The 15628-nt window shown below is 43.4% G+C and overlaps 1 protein-coding gene across 5 annotated transcripts in view; it reads right to left on the bottom strand.

Annotated features, from left to right (window-relative positions):
• NAV3 (neuron navigator 3) overlaps nt 1–15628 on the bottom strand; it is a 1326128-nt gene that overhangs the window by 267204 nt on the left and 1043296 nt on the right. For all 5 annotated transcript variants that reach the window (XM_069629276.1, XM_069629277.1, XM_069629279.1 and 2 more), the window contains 2 exons: nt 8293–8781; nt 2380–2421 (listed from right to left, as the gene is read on the bottom strand). In XM_069629276.1, the coding sequence (XP_069485377.1) occupies nt 2380–2421; nt 8293–8781 (531 nt within the window). The remainder of the gene's footprint in view (nt 1–2379; nt 2422–8292; nt 8782–15628) is intronic.

The following is a 15628-nucleotide window of genomic DNA, read 5'->3' as shown; positions in this document are numbered from 1 at the left end:
GAAGTGCAAGAAAGAAAAGGAACCAGTATTAGCCTTAAGTGACATATTTATTTATTTATTAATTTTTATTCACATTTGTTTAGAGCGCAAACAGCCCGGGGGCATTGTGGCACTTGCTACAGAAGAAGCTTAGTTACAGGAATCATACATTTTGCAATTCTTGTACATAGGGACAGTGAAGTCTCATAAAATATTGTTTAGTGATAGCAACTGCAACTGTTTTCAAAATAATTTGATTACAGTGCAAAGCTTGCCACCAGAGAGAGGGGCTAAACTTGCATAAAATATTAAACATGCCAAATACAACCATTTGAATTGTAACAATTGAAGTTTAAAGTAAGTATTTGGCCAAATTCTATAACTTTGAAAGTTGTGTTGCTTTAAATAACTTTATAGTGCCACCTGCCCAAGGTAAAGCAATTCAGTATAATTGAGCATATGACTCTTAGAGTTAGTATGTGCAGGAAGAGAGAGACAATGTATTCAATGGATGTGTAGAAGGCTCATATGCTAATAGGATGAGGTTCACCTAAAAGATTGGTCAGATGTTTGCTTGATAGATGAGTAGAGTGCCGATGTACTAAATGGATGAGATGACCTTCTACTAGATGGGTGAGTGAAGACCATTCTAGTAGACAAATGAGTAGATAGCCCATCTACTAAATGGAATAGAAGAGGGCACATCTACTAGATATTTGAGGAGGAGGCTAATTGTCCAAATTGATGAACGAAGGACCTTCCTACTACAGGGATGACTAGAAAGCTCATCCGCTAGATGGATCTGTAAAGGGTGATCTACAATACTGAGGGTTACAGGGTCAGTGTGCTAGATGGAAGAACAGAGAGCCCATATATTTGATGTGTGTGCAGAGGGGTCCTCTGCAAGATCAAGGAAAAAATGGCCTATTGATTGGATTTTAGAATATAGGGCCCATCAACTAAAAGGAAAAGTGGAGGGATTGTAGCCTAGACTGTTATGTATAGGACTATTGTACTAGAGTACTCTCAACTAGATCGATGAGTGGGGAATTAATATAATTGCTGGAGGAGTAGATGGGGGCCTCTACTAGTTGAAGAAGTAGAGGACACAACTACAAGACAGAGTTGCTGAAAGTCATCTACCAAATGGCGAGTAGAGGACTAATTGCTGTGATAAATTAAAAAAGGGCTCATCTACTTGATAGTTGAATCAATATTCTAATCGAACCTATGATTGTTAAAGGGTTCAACTACAACATTTACGGGCACCGGGCTCAGCTGGTAGATGATGAGCAGTGGGCATGTCTAATATAAGTATTGTCTACAAGATGGATGAGTAGAGGGCTCAACTGCTTGATGGATCAACTGCTTGATGGATGAGTAGAACACTCATCTACTGGAGTAGATATCTGATTGATGGTTAGAGGGTCCAGAAAATAGTGTATGGATGAGTAGAGTATCCAACTACTAAATGGATGAATCAAAGATCAACATATGGGAGTGATGAGAAAGGTCCTAATCTACTCACATTAGTCAGATTCCGGATTTCACCACTGAGAGCATCAAACACGAACCATGAAGTACCCTCTTCACTATCTCTGTCTCATTTCTTACAAGCTGCTTTCTGATCTTGCCCTTTAGATGTGGGGAGTTATTTGACAACTCAATGAGGATATGTGTTTCATGAAAAAGTGAACTTTTTTTTAATAAAGAACTAGCTCAGAGTGACATCAAGTTTCCATTAAGAGGATACAACTGAGTGCCACCTGGTAGGAAGGGAAACAATTGCAGGGCCATGGAGACGGCCGAATGATGAACCTTCAGAGATGTTAAATCAGATATCTAATTTTGAATTACAAAAGATTAAATCACGAAGTTGGCTTCAATGTGACTATTCAAACGTTTACAATTTTATTTGTAAGTTTGATAACTGGATTTTCTGAAAATATTAGACATGGATCATGGCATGCATCCAGCAGAAGCTGAACATCAAAAGTACTGAACATATTCATAATGGTTTCTACCTGATTTGCAAATGCAATTGCAAAAAGGTGAGTACATGAGAATGCTATGCTGACAATGTCTGTAAAATAATTTAGTTTATGCCCACTCCAGCAGGCGGTTATAAGGCCTGGTTTAAGGTGCTCAGTCGTATCTTCCATCTATTGGCAAGGTCAAAGAATTCTCTAGTGTTTGCTTGGAAATAAAATCATGCATATTAATGTATTGCCTAACTCCATCCCAATAGTTTTTGCCTGATTGCAGATAGAAGTTAAATGTTTTAAGAAATACGAGTTCACTTTCCATTTGAAAGAGATGAGAAGTTTTGACAGAGGGAAAAGAATTGCATTCCAAGCAAAGCAAAAGCAGCAATGATGCTGAAAATAAATGAGTGTCTACCTCAGTCCCTTTTTGGGTAGTGTATTTCTGTCAAGCCGCAAACTGTTAAAACAAAGATCAACATGAAGACACACTGCAGATTCATGATCTGCAAACGATATAGTAGCAAATTCCAAAACAATCACAATAGGTAGAAATATTTCATTTAATGCAGGTTGCTTTGCTTGTGAATGGTCTGTTGGCATGGCACACTCTACACCAGTGGTCTGCAACCTGTAGCTCTGCAAAATCGCACCCATCGACGAAATGACATAGAACCGCAAATGGTATAGCATTCTTTCATCGACAGGTGTAAATATATAGGGGGAGGGTTGGAAAAAAGTATATAAGGGGTACGGGTCGGGAATAGTTAAAAAAAACTTTAGGGGATGAGAGGTTTGGGGGGGCAGTTGAGTGGGAACCCACCTAAAACATTTTAAAAAATACATTTTGATGAGTTTTTTTGGTAAAAATTACTCGTAATAAAACCATCGAAATCACACCCGTCCATGAAATGACATAGACATGACATAGAACCCTTTAGATGTTTGGGGCATCACATATTAACTCTATCCACTCAGTTGGCTAGTACTAGCCAGCAAAAACACCTGGAGAGGCACAGGTTGCAGACCCCTGCTCTCAACTACTGAGCATTGCAAGGCAAACTTCCCAAAAGGTGACCATTGCATATTTTCAGTTCATCAATTCAGAAAATTAGTGACTGCACAGTTTTTCAAGAGACCATTTTTCGATAATGAACGAGCTAAGGCTAACTGACTGAACTGCAACTCTAAGATGTATCTTTCCTCACATTGCACCCCTGGGCTCCCCCACCAACAGCACCCCAAGTAAGGGGAACACTTTATTCTATTTCCAGGGAAAGAGCGCTATGAACAGAAAAAAGAAAACAGTTCCAGATGCGGCCCAATGGCCCTGTGAGAACTTGCCAGGCCCCAGTAAGGAAGTCAGGAATGTTGGACGTGCCTTTGGTGGATGCTATCAGCAAACCCTTGCCTCTGGGACCCAACTTTGAAACCTCGGAGAATCTCAAACTTCTCTGGATTATTCGATGGAAAGTTTTACAGAATTGATCAGAACTGAAACGACCTGACATTCGGGTGGTTTCGCTTCTCCTAAATTAGTTCACTTAGGCTCACTAGTGAATATGGTGTTTTTGAAAACGATGTGTGCTATTTCATTAAGACAATTGCATGCAATTAGAGAAGTGAGGCTTAGTGGCTAGGGTGCGGACTGTGCAGGCTGGACGTAGCCTTTAGACCTGTTCGAAATCATTCAATGATACTGACCAAATCACTTTATGACCCTATGCATAGAATTGCAGACATATGTGTTTAAACATCAATTGCTTAGTGTACTGTCCCAGTTACATGTACTCCCCCCCCCCCAGTCAATATTACTTCCTAATTTATGCAATCCCTTCTTATTAGACACCAGAATACCTGCTGTTCCAGGACAAAAACTGCATGCGTAATAAGCTCCAACTAAGACTAATGCTCTTTATAAAGCCCTCTACTAAATCTTAGAGATTAGTCTTCCTATGTTAAATACCCAAAATAAAATGATCAATCATTTCATTTAAAGAGCAGGAAATATGTCCATAAAATGCGAGCATGAATTAGTCACGTGACCATTGGAGAAGGCACAGTGCAATGTTACACACTCACTGATTGTGCATTTTACTTTCATCGATGTAATTCGTTTCACTCATTCTCTCCCACTGACTGTCACGAGCACTGTTGCAGTCTCATCAACAAAGAGGCTCATCTTTTAAAATAAGTATTGTTCATTCTTAGCATTATTATTGTTTTTATTTTGATTATGGGATTTGTTGAGCACTAACCAATCTTTAAAAAGAAACTAAGCGCTTTACAGTGCAATAGGGGAAATTCAGATACTAATAAGGGGTAAATCACAGGAGCAGGGACTGGGTAATGAAGGGAAAAGATGACAACTCAGAGACTCGCAGGCAACTGTGTATTAATACAAGATACAATTAGAGGCAACCAGGGGGCTAACATAGAAGATGGTACAGTAGAGGCAGATGGGAGGAGTGGCGGAACACAGCAGGGGGTCTATAAAGGAGGGGCCGAATGTGCTTGCACCGGCTGCAGGAAGCACGCAAGGGAGAGGGGCTGTGAGGAGCGGAGGGAAGCACAGAACTGCCCCAAAGGCCAATGGAATCCATTCGCCACTGCATATTGCAACATATGCAAATGGCGTCTGACACCAGAATGATTCCTAAAGAATCCCTTATGTGCCACGAGCCCCGTGTGCATTGCTCCTGAAAGTGGACCTGATCTAAACAGATTAATAATACAGGTAAGTAGGCGCACCTATGCGAAGGTGAAAAGCAGAAAAATAATGTTTTAACATTTTAGACAAAGAGTGGTGTCAAACTTAATACCATGTTTATGCGGATTACCCCATTTCCAAGTATGAAGTCCTGCACGCTGGAACAGAAGCATGCTGATACTAGAGGGCATTAATTTGTCTTTTCGCTGAGTCAGTTTATGCAAGGAGATTGCCACCCCTCCAGATTCACCCATTTGACAGCAAGTGGAGGCGCACCACTCATCAAATTGCCTGCACTTCTTGCATTGTGACAAATCATTTAAAAGGGTGCAACATGCAGCCGCCACAACCTGCTTGTGAATGGGGCCCATTGCATCCAGGCATGGAATGTCTTTCTCACTTTTTTCTACGTCCTCCCTGTGCTTCTTTAGAGAACATGGGCTCTTCTTAAGAAAACCTGCTAACATGGATAATTAAGTCAAACTGCGTTTACTGTGGACCTGTAACGGACTAACTTGTGAGCCATTACACAGTGGCATGTGGGAAACGACCTGAAGTTATCTTCTAGTTGAAGTGAAGTAGGTGTCATAGAAATACCACCGAAGCAAATATAAGCCGTGTATTGAGGCTGTATTGAGGCTGCTCAGCTGTACCAGCCCTACGCCAGGCCCGTCGCTGTACTCTCACAGAAGCCCTTCTCACATTTAGTCACCACTGTGGCTCATTATTCTTCGTCCACGATTTCTTCCCCCAGCGGTTTGCCAGTGCTTTCTTTTATGTATTATATCGTTTTATTTATTCTACAGCTGTATTCTCTACTCACTTTCGACGAGTTGTCTTGCACCAACCCCTACAAGTCTGTTCTTTTTGTGACGTGCGATTTCTAGAATATTTTTCCAATGGGGTTTTCCATTATAAAACGATTCCCTGAATTAGGCCCTTAGTACTAACCATTTTCTTGTCTTCATTCATTTGACAAAATTATTCAGAGGAAGGTGCTAAGAGCTGCCCGTGAGTGACCCCAGAGTGTACTCTGTCGCGATCTGTGGTCTTCTCTTGAAGCCCCTTGAAAAAACAAGGACGGCACTGAGTGCTAACTGCTGCACTTTGCCTGGAGAGAAAGCAGCGGCCCTGCAATTGTTTCACTGCGTTGGCACGAGGCCATTTGCAGAGGAGTCTTTCAGCGCTCATGGCTGTTAGTGGTTTCTACGCCCAGTGTAATGGGGCCACCACTGAGGTTGGCTTGTTTCTTCAGCAGCTCTCTTCTGGAGGATGCCAGGTGCAGTCTTTTGCACATGGCCTTCTGGGTAACAGGGGTGTAGAGATAGCCATAATGGCCTTGACCTTGAAGAGCTTCACCTTTTAACCCTTTCTCTGGAGCTGGAGACCTTTCCTTTTTTTTTATATAAAAAACAAATCTTTATTTCTCAGCTCGCTTTACATATACAGACAATTTGCGCCTTTTAATGTCACAGTATGTGCTGCCTTGTAATCGACATCTCCTAACTTCAACATCAGTAATCAAAGTCATCAAAATGTTCCTTTCAAGGCGGGCCATCTGTTGGGCTGTGCGGATGCACATGATTCTAACCTCTGGGTCAGGTTGTCATGTGAGGGATGCATGCAAGAGAACCAAATAGCAAAACCATTGTATATAAAAGCATTTCTGTATCCCACTAAGTCTCCTTTGTTAAGGACAAATACACAATTACAATTTAAGGATTCTGGCAATAGGGGCTCGAGGGTGCAGTGCGGTTAACACCGGTATCTATAAAACAATGAAAAATATATTGGCTATATGAAGGCAATACACATTATAGTAGACTTTTTAGAACTATCAGTGGTTCATCTCAGTCTCGGGAGGATAGCTCAGGGGCAACGCGGAATCAAGATGATGCAGAGCAACACTAGTTCAATCCCTGGGTCTGCGCTTAGAGACCTCTGGGTATTAAGCGCGTTATAAATAACCCATCACAACTACAATAGGTTTTAGGGAGTCGCTGCCCCTCCTGATCCACATCAGACAACCATGTCAATATCCCTTCATGAACGTTATTTACGAAATCAAGGGCCTGATTCACCATTCGAAAACGCTTCTGTGAATCCGGCCCTAAGAATAGTGCAAAGGAAAGAATCAGGTACAAAACAACGATTTTGAAAACATCCCCATGGAATCCTATCATGTAAACAGATACAACATAGATTACTTTTTTAAAAAGACTGCCAAGACTAGCACACATCTGCACTATGTACTATGGGGTTCATAAACCGCAACCCTTCTGAGAAGCAACAGAGCGCTTAACACAGGTAACACACACAGGGAGATACAAGTGCTGCGTTGAGTAGGTGAGGTGTTGCGATGACAAGGGAGACCATAGGGGGCTGGTTGAGAGGAAAAAGCTGAGTGGATCAATCAGCCATTGGTCAAATGTTCTTTGAAGAGTAGGGATACCAGGTCATTCTTGAAATACAAGCCGGAGGTCCTCTCTTAATTGTTAACTTCTTCCAGAGACAGGGTGCATAGCATACAAAGAAGGCCCGTTTCTGTTTTCTCCTCATGCTGCTCTCTGTTCCCATATTCCCCAGAAGTGGGAATCTGCACACCTGCCACATCTGCGCCGAAGGATTTTGATTTGCATTCCCACCAGTCCCATTTTCCCCTCATGCGTATACACACTGAGTGTTTGGGGTATTGCCTGTGCTCATTCCGATTGGCCACACTGGGCCTTCATGTGCATGGCTGGCATACAGAATCATTGAGCATGTCCCCATCTCATGTACAAATCGAGTGGTGGACTTGCCCATTACCTCTTTTCCCACAGCGCGTGTGTGGATAGTGGGTTGGTAACGTTATCCATGACAACAGAGAGAATCCCATAATCTATCCACTCTCTTTCATTACCTCCCTAGCCACCAACCACCTTCTCTGCCTCTAAGACTACTCACAAACTCCAACCATGACTGCCTTATATAACCTTATATAACCTGCAAAGATGGACTCACTGGAAGGACCTATCCTGAACACAGACACGAGTCTGAGAGAGACTGGTCTGGCATAAACCGTGTAAATCGGGGTGGTTCGGAGTTTACCCACATACGATCTACTAGGACTACAGAATTCAACTGGTATAAGGTCTTGCCTGTGTTTGCAACCAATTCTATTGGCTTTCTAGAACACTTCAACCAATTTCTGATTGCTTGCCCATAGGACAGCATCATTAAAGTTCTGTCAAATTTTATACAGCATTTCAAAACCTGCACACAACCAGTGTTATGTACTGAGTTATCCAGTGAACCAGCACACAGCAACCCCACACACATACGCTGTCACAAATATTATACCACGCATTCCATAAAGTCAATGTGGTTACGAGATATCTATTGCATGTTTGCATGTCATGCTGTGCTAGACTACGGTCTACTTGAGTGCCGGTTATGTGCAGAAGTATAGCCCCTGAGAGCTCATAGTGCTAGAACATCTTTTCCATTGCGGTTTTCTGCTGTAGAAAAATATAAATATTCATTTCTGAAGATGTATCAAATAAGAGTCATAAGATAAACCTTAATGCTAATGTCCCTTCTCTCTGTCTAAAGGCGAGGAAAGTGCACATCCGAGCTTACCTTTCTGAGAGAGTAGATCTCACACTGCCTGTCCTCATCAGCATGCTTTGAAGTTCTTGTGTGCTTGTAGTCAACCCAGATGAAGAGCTATGATGGCTAAGGGGGAGGTCAATTGACTCAGAGCTTGTATGAAGGCTTGTCATGGACTGGTAACTTGGCGTGTCCTTGCTGCCGGCAGAGGAGCTGCTCAAATTAGCTGCCCACACGAGTCCGCCAGATGTGAAGGAGTGGACCGACGCTGGGCTCGAGGCCAACGAATGGCTCAAGCTGATCACGTCTGTCATTAGCTCTGAGGGTTTGCTGTAGAGAGGGCTGCTGTTCCCGCTTTGTCCTCCAGCACTGCCCATGCTGCCTGTCCCGGAGGACGGTGATTCCAGACTGACCTGCCTGGCTAGGCCGGCACTCGGGCTGGACATGGCTGAGGATGTTTTTGCTCCTTCGTTATTTGCAGCTGAGGATGTCTTGTTGCCCGATTTAGCACCAAACAACCTGATTAAAAAATAAAAAAAATAAAGAGTTTATTAATACTCAGTGTACAACTAGGAGGTTAATGACATGATGAACATGTTTGACTCATATTATGAAGTTATACAGAGTACCTGATTTATTAAAACTACAACTATACCAGCATATCATATGTATTGTAGAAGTGCAGAATTCCTCATACGTATTTCATTACCACCATGCAGATTTTCATCAACTTTTCACTCACGAAAGGCTCTGAGTGCTAAATAGAGCTCGAGCATGAAACATGATGCTCACTGAACTCATTCCATTGCTCTTGTTACTAGCTAAGCTATCAACAGTACTCAATTCTTCGCCCCTGGAGGGTAGGTCAGTGAATTCACTTATGTAGGGCTCGTAAAACTTAATGCAAAGTATGCCTGTATAGTGTTTTGGCCTAGGATGCTAAGTCAGTTACCTGCTGCATTACAATTACGTACACACACTTGCTACTGAAAGCCACTCTGTTCCATAAACTACAGTTCTTTTAAATGTCAACTATTTTGAATGCCTTTTCTACTATTTATAAAATGTGTTTACATAGTATAACAAACCCTCCAAAGGAAGTCAGGTGTGGTCAATATACCTGCTGGGATATTCATGTGGGCCCGTGTGTGGATCTCAGTGTTAGACATCCCATCCCGTTACCAATGACCTGCATACAAATCAAGTTTATCTATAGTAGACATTTACAACAAAGACATTGCACAATTCTTAACAAAAATTAAAAACTGCCCTCCCCTGTGACCACATTTGACAGGGATAAAGCACGTCAGGCCTCTTTATCAGTCCAGGTGCAGACATTACCCAAAGGGCTAAGGGTTGCATATTAACAGTAGTAGAGTTAGCCCTGCGATTTTGACTATGTCGTGCTCCGGGGATACCTTTAGAGGTGTCTGCTTTCTGGTTCTAATTTACCTCACTTTATAAATGGAGGGATTCACCCAGGTGATACTGTAGGAGGCTCGGGGACAGGCTCGGTGGGGGGCGGGGGGAGTGAGGTGAACAGATACACCTTATTCCCTTTGTGTGAAAAGAAATAGATGGATCCTCGTTCTGCCACATATTTGAGAATGGGGAGACCAAGGAGAGGTATGGCTGGGTACATGAATGGTATCTATGATGTCTGAGAAGAATCCCCATGTGAATGTTTGCCCTCAAAGTAGCACTGCAATGTTTGTACGATTTGACTACAAAAATTAGGTGGCTCTTAAAAGTTCGAATAGATGCCTGCTTCTGATTGGAAGCATAGTTACGCTCGGCATTCACATTTCTCTTTAAATGGGGATTTTGCTCACTTGCTTTGTACAACCTAGGAATCGTTCTGGGAAAATATAAACGCCTAAATAAACAGGATTGTGAACAAGCCTTCCTGTGGCAACATGCCAAGTGTCTGGCAAAGTCTTGACAGTATCTGTAGTATCTGTAGAAAACAGCCCTCACAAAGTGACCAGGGGGAATGGTTGGTTTGACGCTCCCTGTCCCCTCCCACTGACCCAGCCGGAACAGCAAGGTTGAAATTCCCATAGTCCCTCTGATCTCAAGAAGCATTGCTGCTCATCCTTGCATGTATTTGTCATTAGTACCCGGTGAAGGACATTCGGAATGTTACAATTATTCTGATTGGCCTTAGCCTGCATTGCTGATCGTTCCCGATATGCGACTGGCCACCATGGAAAGGGAGAATAATCCCTTTGCTCTGTTCCATAGTGGCCATTTTCATTGTTTACTTAAAATAAAAAATCTTTATCATGGGCCCTCATGGAAAGGGTGAAGGGACTACATGTAGTCCCTTCACTCCATTACATGGCAGCCATTTTCTGAATTTAATTTGTTAAATATCTTTTTCATGGCTGCCAAGGAAAGGGAGAAGGGACTACATGTTGTCCCTTCTTCCCTATTCATGGCAGTACTTTTTTTTCTCAAGTTGCAAAACGGCTTCTATGCCATTTCCCAACTTGATTCAAAAAAACAATTAGTACCCTGGTACAGCGTATCGGTACTAATAGCAATAGAACCCTTGGACGTGGGGCATTACCGGTCAGTAATACCCCTGGAGCTATGTCAAAGCCCTTGCTTTGCTCAGTTGGTCAGGTATTGTCCCCTGGGCTACATTAAAGCCCTTTCTTCGCTTTGACTTGTAACTTATTTATTTATTTTTACATTTTTAGCAGTGCTCTAAACCCTTGGGCATCAAGGCACTAGTAACAGAAGGATTAAAACAGGTTATTATATATAGCGTCATTGGTCAAACTAGGTAAAAGCAATGAGTGTTCATGGGTGAAGGTGCATATATAGTTCCCTATGTGAAAAGCAGGTTTTCAGCTGTTTCCGGAAAGTCTAACATGATTGCTCAGCTCTTAACGCTGGCAGTAATTTTTTCCAGCCTTCGGCTCTAATAACAGGGAAGCATGATCCCCAGCTCTGATTCATCTAAATCTTAGGGTGATGAGTCGGTGAGCATACAGGGCTCTTGTTGGTTTTGAGGCATGGGCTTTTGTGACTTTCTGCACCAGGTAAGAGAGGCAGAGTTGGAAAGGCGCTTGTGGGTGATGGACAGCATTTTGAAAGTTATGCTATCTTGTTTTGGGAGACAATGCGCAGCTTTTCTGGTGGCTGAAATGTGCTCATGCCTAGGAATGTTGAGGGCAGTGCAGACGGCATTATTTTGGGTCACTTGTATTTGTGGATATTCCGCATTGAGGTGCCTGCTAAGAGAGCACTACAATAGTCTAGCCCGGAGACAGTAAGAGCTCAGGAAATGGTGAGGCAGAGGTCGGGGGTGACAAACTTCCTTCAGGCATTGATGATTTTAGTAGTGTATGCTGCAGAGGAAGAAATGGTATTAACATGCCAAGTTAAGGATAGGGAGTTGTCCAGGTGAACTCCCAAGGTTTTTACAGTCGGGGATACTGGCCTAGAAACTCCATCGATAGTGAAGGAGCATTAAAGCTTGTTGAGGTTCCTAAGCACAGCAGGGGAACCCCCAAGAAGAATCTGTGTTCTCGTGCTTCAGAAAAAGCGAGTGGGAGGCCATCCATTCCTGAATAGTGTGGACGACTGTAAATAATATTGCAGAGTCATCTGTGTAGTTACCTGAATGGGGGAGGAGAATTTGTGTGTCATTAGCGTAGTTTGTGTATGAAACGCTGCGGGAGTCTAGCAAGTCAAATAGAGGTTTGGCAAAGATGTTGTATGGGGTAGGGGAGACACAGGACCCTTGAGACATTCTGCAGGCAATTAGGGAAGGAAGAGCACTTGCATTTTCAGAGAACACTCTGATGGATCTGTCTGCCAGGAAACAGGTGATCCAACTAGTTTCTTCCGGTGATACATTTGCAGCCGAGGTTAGATGCTGGCAAAGGATTGTGTGATCTACCAGATCGAAAGCTGCTTAGAAGTCTAGAAGTAGCAAGAGTGCATGCTTTCCATCATCTTTGATTACACCTAATTGATTGGTCAAATCTGATTCAGTGCTGTCACCTGGGCCAAATCCTGATTGGCGAATGCCCAGGATGCTGTTAATCTCCAAGTATTGCTGGATTTGGAGGTATGCTGCCCAATCCAGGATCTTTAGGGGACTGTGGTGATAGGCCAGTCGTTTTTGGGTACTATGAAGTTCAGGGAGGTTTTTTTAACAGTGGAAGAACCCAGGAATCCATCAGGCTGGCAGGAACCACGCATGAGGGGAAGAGGTGTTAATGTATGTCGTGATGGATGGTATGTTTCCCCATTGCCCATGTGACAATGTGCTTTATCCCTCTGCTTCTACTTTGGTGATGTTTCATTCTTTTTTATAAATCTCATTCCTGCCAAAAAATGCAGCCCTTTAACTTGCTTTTTCTAGACAGCTAAACCATAACTAGGTGCCCCTTGTTAATCTGCCAGCTTGTGTTACCTGGCACCCCTCTCCTCTCACCCAACACGCCTTTTCTGTGCACCTCAACCCACTCTGATTCTAACATTAGGCTTTCTATTCCTTTTTAATTGTCTAATCTGCAATGTTGGTTCTATTCAACTGCTTGCAATTCAACCGTTTTTCTGAATACCAAATGTAGTTGCTTTGAATCTGCTGGTCATTACTCAACAAAAGTAGCTTTTTTTTTCTTGCCTGTATTTTGGAATACCACATCTAGATGTTTTAAATCTGTTGCCCATTACCCAAATGTTGCTTTTGCTTGTATTTTGGAATACCACCTCTAAACGTTTTGAACCTGGTGGCCATTACCCAAAATCTGCATTATGACTGTATTGTGAAAATATAACCCTGTCGCTCCAAAATCCTCAAGCTGTGTTATTGTGCTATCCTCCTTTACTTGCAAATTTCAATCCTGATTACTATCTGTAAAATACTGGCAACTGCTAGTGTTAGGGAGAATTCTCTGTTTAGGCTGAATTTCCTAACGTAGTGAGTCCCCCAGCAGCTTTGCTGGATTTCTGAAGTTTGTTTTTTTCCATCCTGCCAAGAGTGAGGCTCTTTTCTCCCACTCTTGGACATGAATGTGGTTAGTTCCTTTGAAAGTCAATGTGTTCTATGGGCTATGGGGTCTTTTACTCCATAGGGGCTCATGTGTTTTGCTATGTGTCTTACACCGCACCCTCCATGCCGTAAAACTGGGGTGTCCTAGAGGATCCCCATCATAGACTCCATACCCTGGGGCTGACTACTGTCTCCCAGGGCATGTAAAGTCACCATTGGCTTTACTAGACATAAATTTACTAACAGAACTAGTACAAACCCTCCTATTGTGGACGTACTGGTAGGGGTAATTTGATTACCCCTGGGTCTGTTATTCGAGGGGGCACTGTCCCATCCCCCCTTGTCGAGTTTTGGCTGGTGGCAGTGGAAACTACTTGTTATATTCGACCCCGAATATAATTCTATGGGATTCCTCCCATTGTTGGGGGCTAATACTTTTTCCCGTTAGTCTCTAACATACCACTGGTTTATTTGTCTTAAATAAAGCTACCGGTTGGTATTTTCTGCCAGAACTCGGTTTTTAAAATGGCGTCTGTGTTCGCCTCTGTAATTCCAAACCAAAGGTTGAGCCCTTTGTTCCACTTTTGGCGGGCTTCTGCACAGAAGCCCTCCAAAGTGGTGCCATTCTGTCTGGGTACCACAGGGGGTGTGGGAAGGGGTTTTGCCACCCTGGACTGAGTTGCCTTGCCAACTCAAGTCGCACTCTGGTGTGATTGGCCCAAGTGGTGAGCCACCCCGCTCACCACTTAGCGTGTTCTGATTGACAGCTAGGCTGAATGAATGGGGGTTTTCTGCATAAAAGCAGGGCTTTTGGGACTGGATCTTCAGAAGTCGCCACAGGACCTAAGAATCCGACGAGCGCAAAGCTGAGCCGACCTGCAACGACACCTCTGGTGGAGCCCTGCTGAACCGACTCACCACTTCCCAACGACAGAGGAGATCTCCCGGCCGGTGAGTCTTCTTCCCCTGACTGGTGGGAACAACCAGTCCCTTTGCTTTTTCTTCGCTTCCAGGACGTAGTGGTCGAATTGACCGTGCAGAGCACCCCGGCAACTGGATAGCCACTAACAACTGTACCGCGACCAAAAGGTGGTGCCTTGTGACAGAGCACTCCGCGGCTGGTCTCTTCCCTGGTGGTGCAACGATCTTCAACTTTCCTTAGACGACGAGAGCATCTCATCTCTTGGCAAAGCCCCGACTTGCATCCACCACCAGGAACAACTGCCCCCGCCGGAGCTGTCTCTGCACTTACAAGGTACCGTGTCCACCTGGCTGCCCTTGTGATGGTTAGCGTGAGGTGTCTTAATCCTTACCTTTCCCTTGGGTCGCCTCCAGACCTTCTTAACTTTTTGTTATAAACTGGTCCAACCTTTCTGTGACAATTTGCTACAAAGACTCGAAGTGCATTTCCCCTGTGATACTTTTTGGGACATATCGCCTTGCCTCTCTCCGAGTGGCCCTGGCCTCTGAACTTTGTTTGTGATCGACAGTAGACCCTGCCTTACTTGCCTTGCATTTGCTTCAAAAAAGTGTTGGTACCGAGTTGGTTTCATACCCTGCCTTTTCTCTCCTGTTCTAACGAATATTAGAGTGCCATCTGGGTTAAAGCATTCACCTCTGTCTGCAAATAAGTGGTGCCGTTGAACCTAGACTTGTCGAAATATTGTTAGAGGATTGAGATACTAATAGTAATTGTGATTGAAGTTGTTTGCCGTATTAGTGCCAGTGTGTTTTCATAGATGTGTCTTTAAAATAAATAATTATATATCTTTACACCCAAGCTCTGCTCCGTGTCTGCTTGTTCTACTGTGTAAATTGCCCTATTTTGTATACTCCACATACTGCCTAACTTTTCTTGAGAGAAGTCTGACTGCTCAGCCACAGCTACCAAGTGAATCTGTGTGGTACAGACGGCTACCAATTGGGTTTACTGCCAAACACCTGTAGGCCTAAATCTTTTGCAGTGGTCCCAGAGGGAACTGCACAGGTTTCCGCTTAACAGCTAGACCTTCATTTCATTGACTATCATTTGTGTTGTTCACCTTAATTTCTGTGCCTTGTTACTTGAAATTTGTTTTTCTCCACTCTTTCCTGCTGGAACCTTGTCCCTTTCCCATGTTACCCTTTGATTTACTGTGTCATTTGTTGCATTTGTCTCTCTTCCCCCGATTTGATGCTAGGCCACTTGGTGAGTTATTTGTGCATTGTGCAGTCCCCTTCTCTGCCCTACAGACCCCCTTGCATGCAACTCTGGTGCTCTCCATCTCTGATATCTACTCTAACAGCTACTCTATCATTTTTCCTACCCCTCTGTCGAAGTCTGGAAGGAAACATTTTAAAAAAGCACTCCTG

This window comes from Ambystoma mexicanum, chromosome 12 (assembly GCF_040938575.1).
Source record: "Ambystoma mexicanum isolate Mex_15411 chromosome 12, UKY_AmexF1_1, whole genome shotgun sequence".
NCBI lineage: Eukaryota > Metazoa > Chordata > Amphibia > Caudata > Ambystomatidae > Ambystoma > Ambystoma mexicanum.
This window is presented reverse-complemented; position numbering and strand designations above follow the sequence as displayed.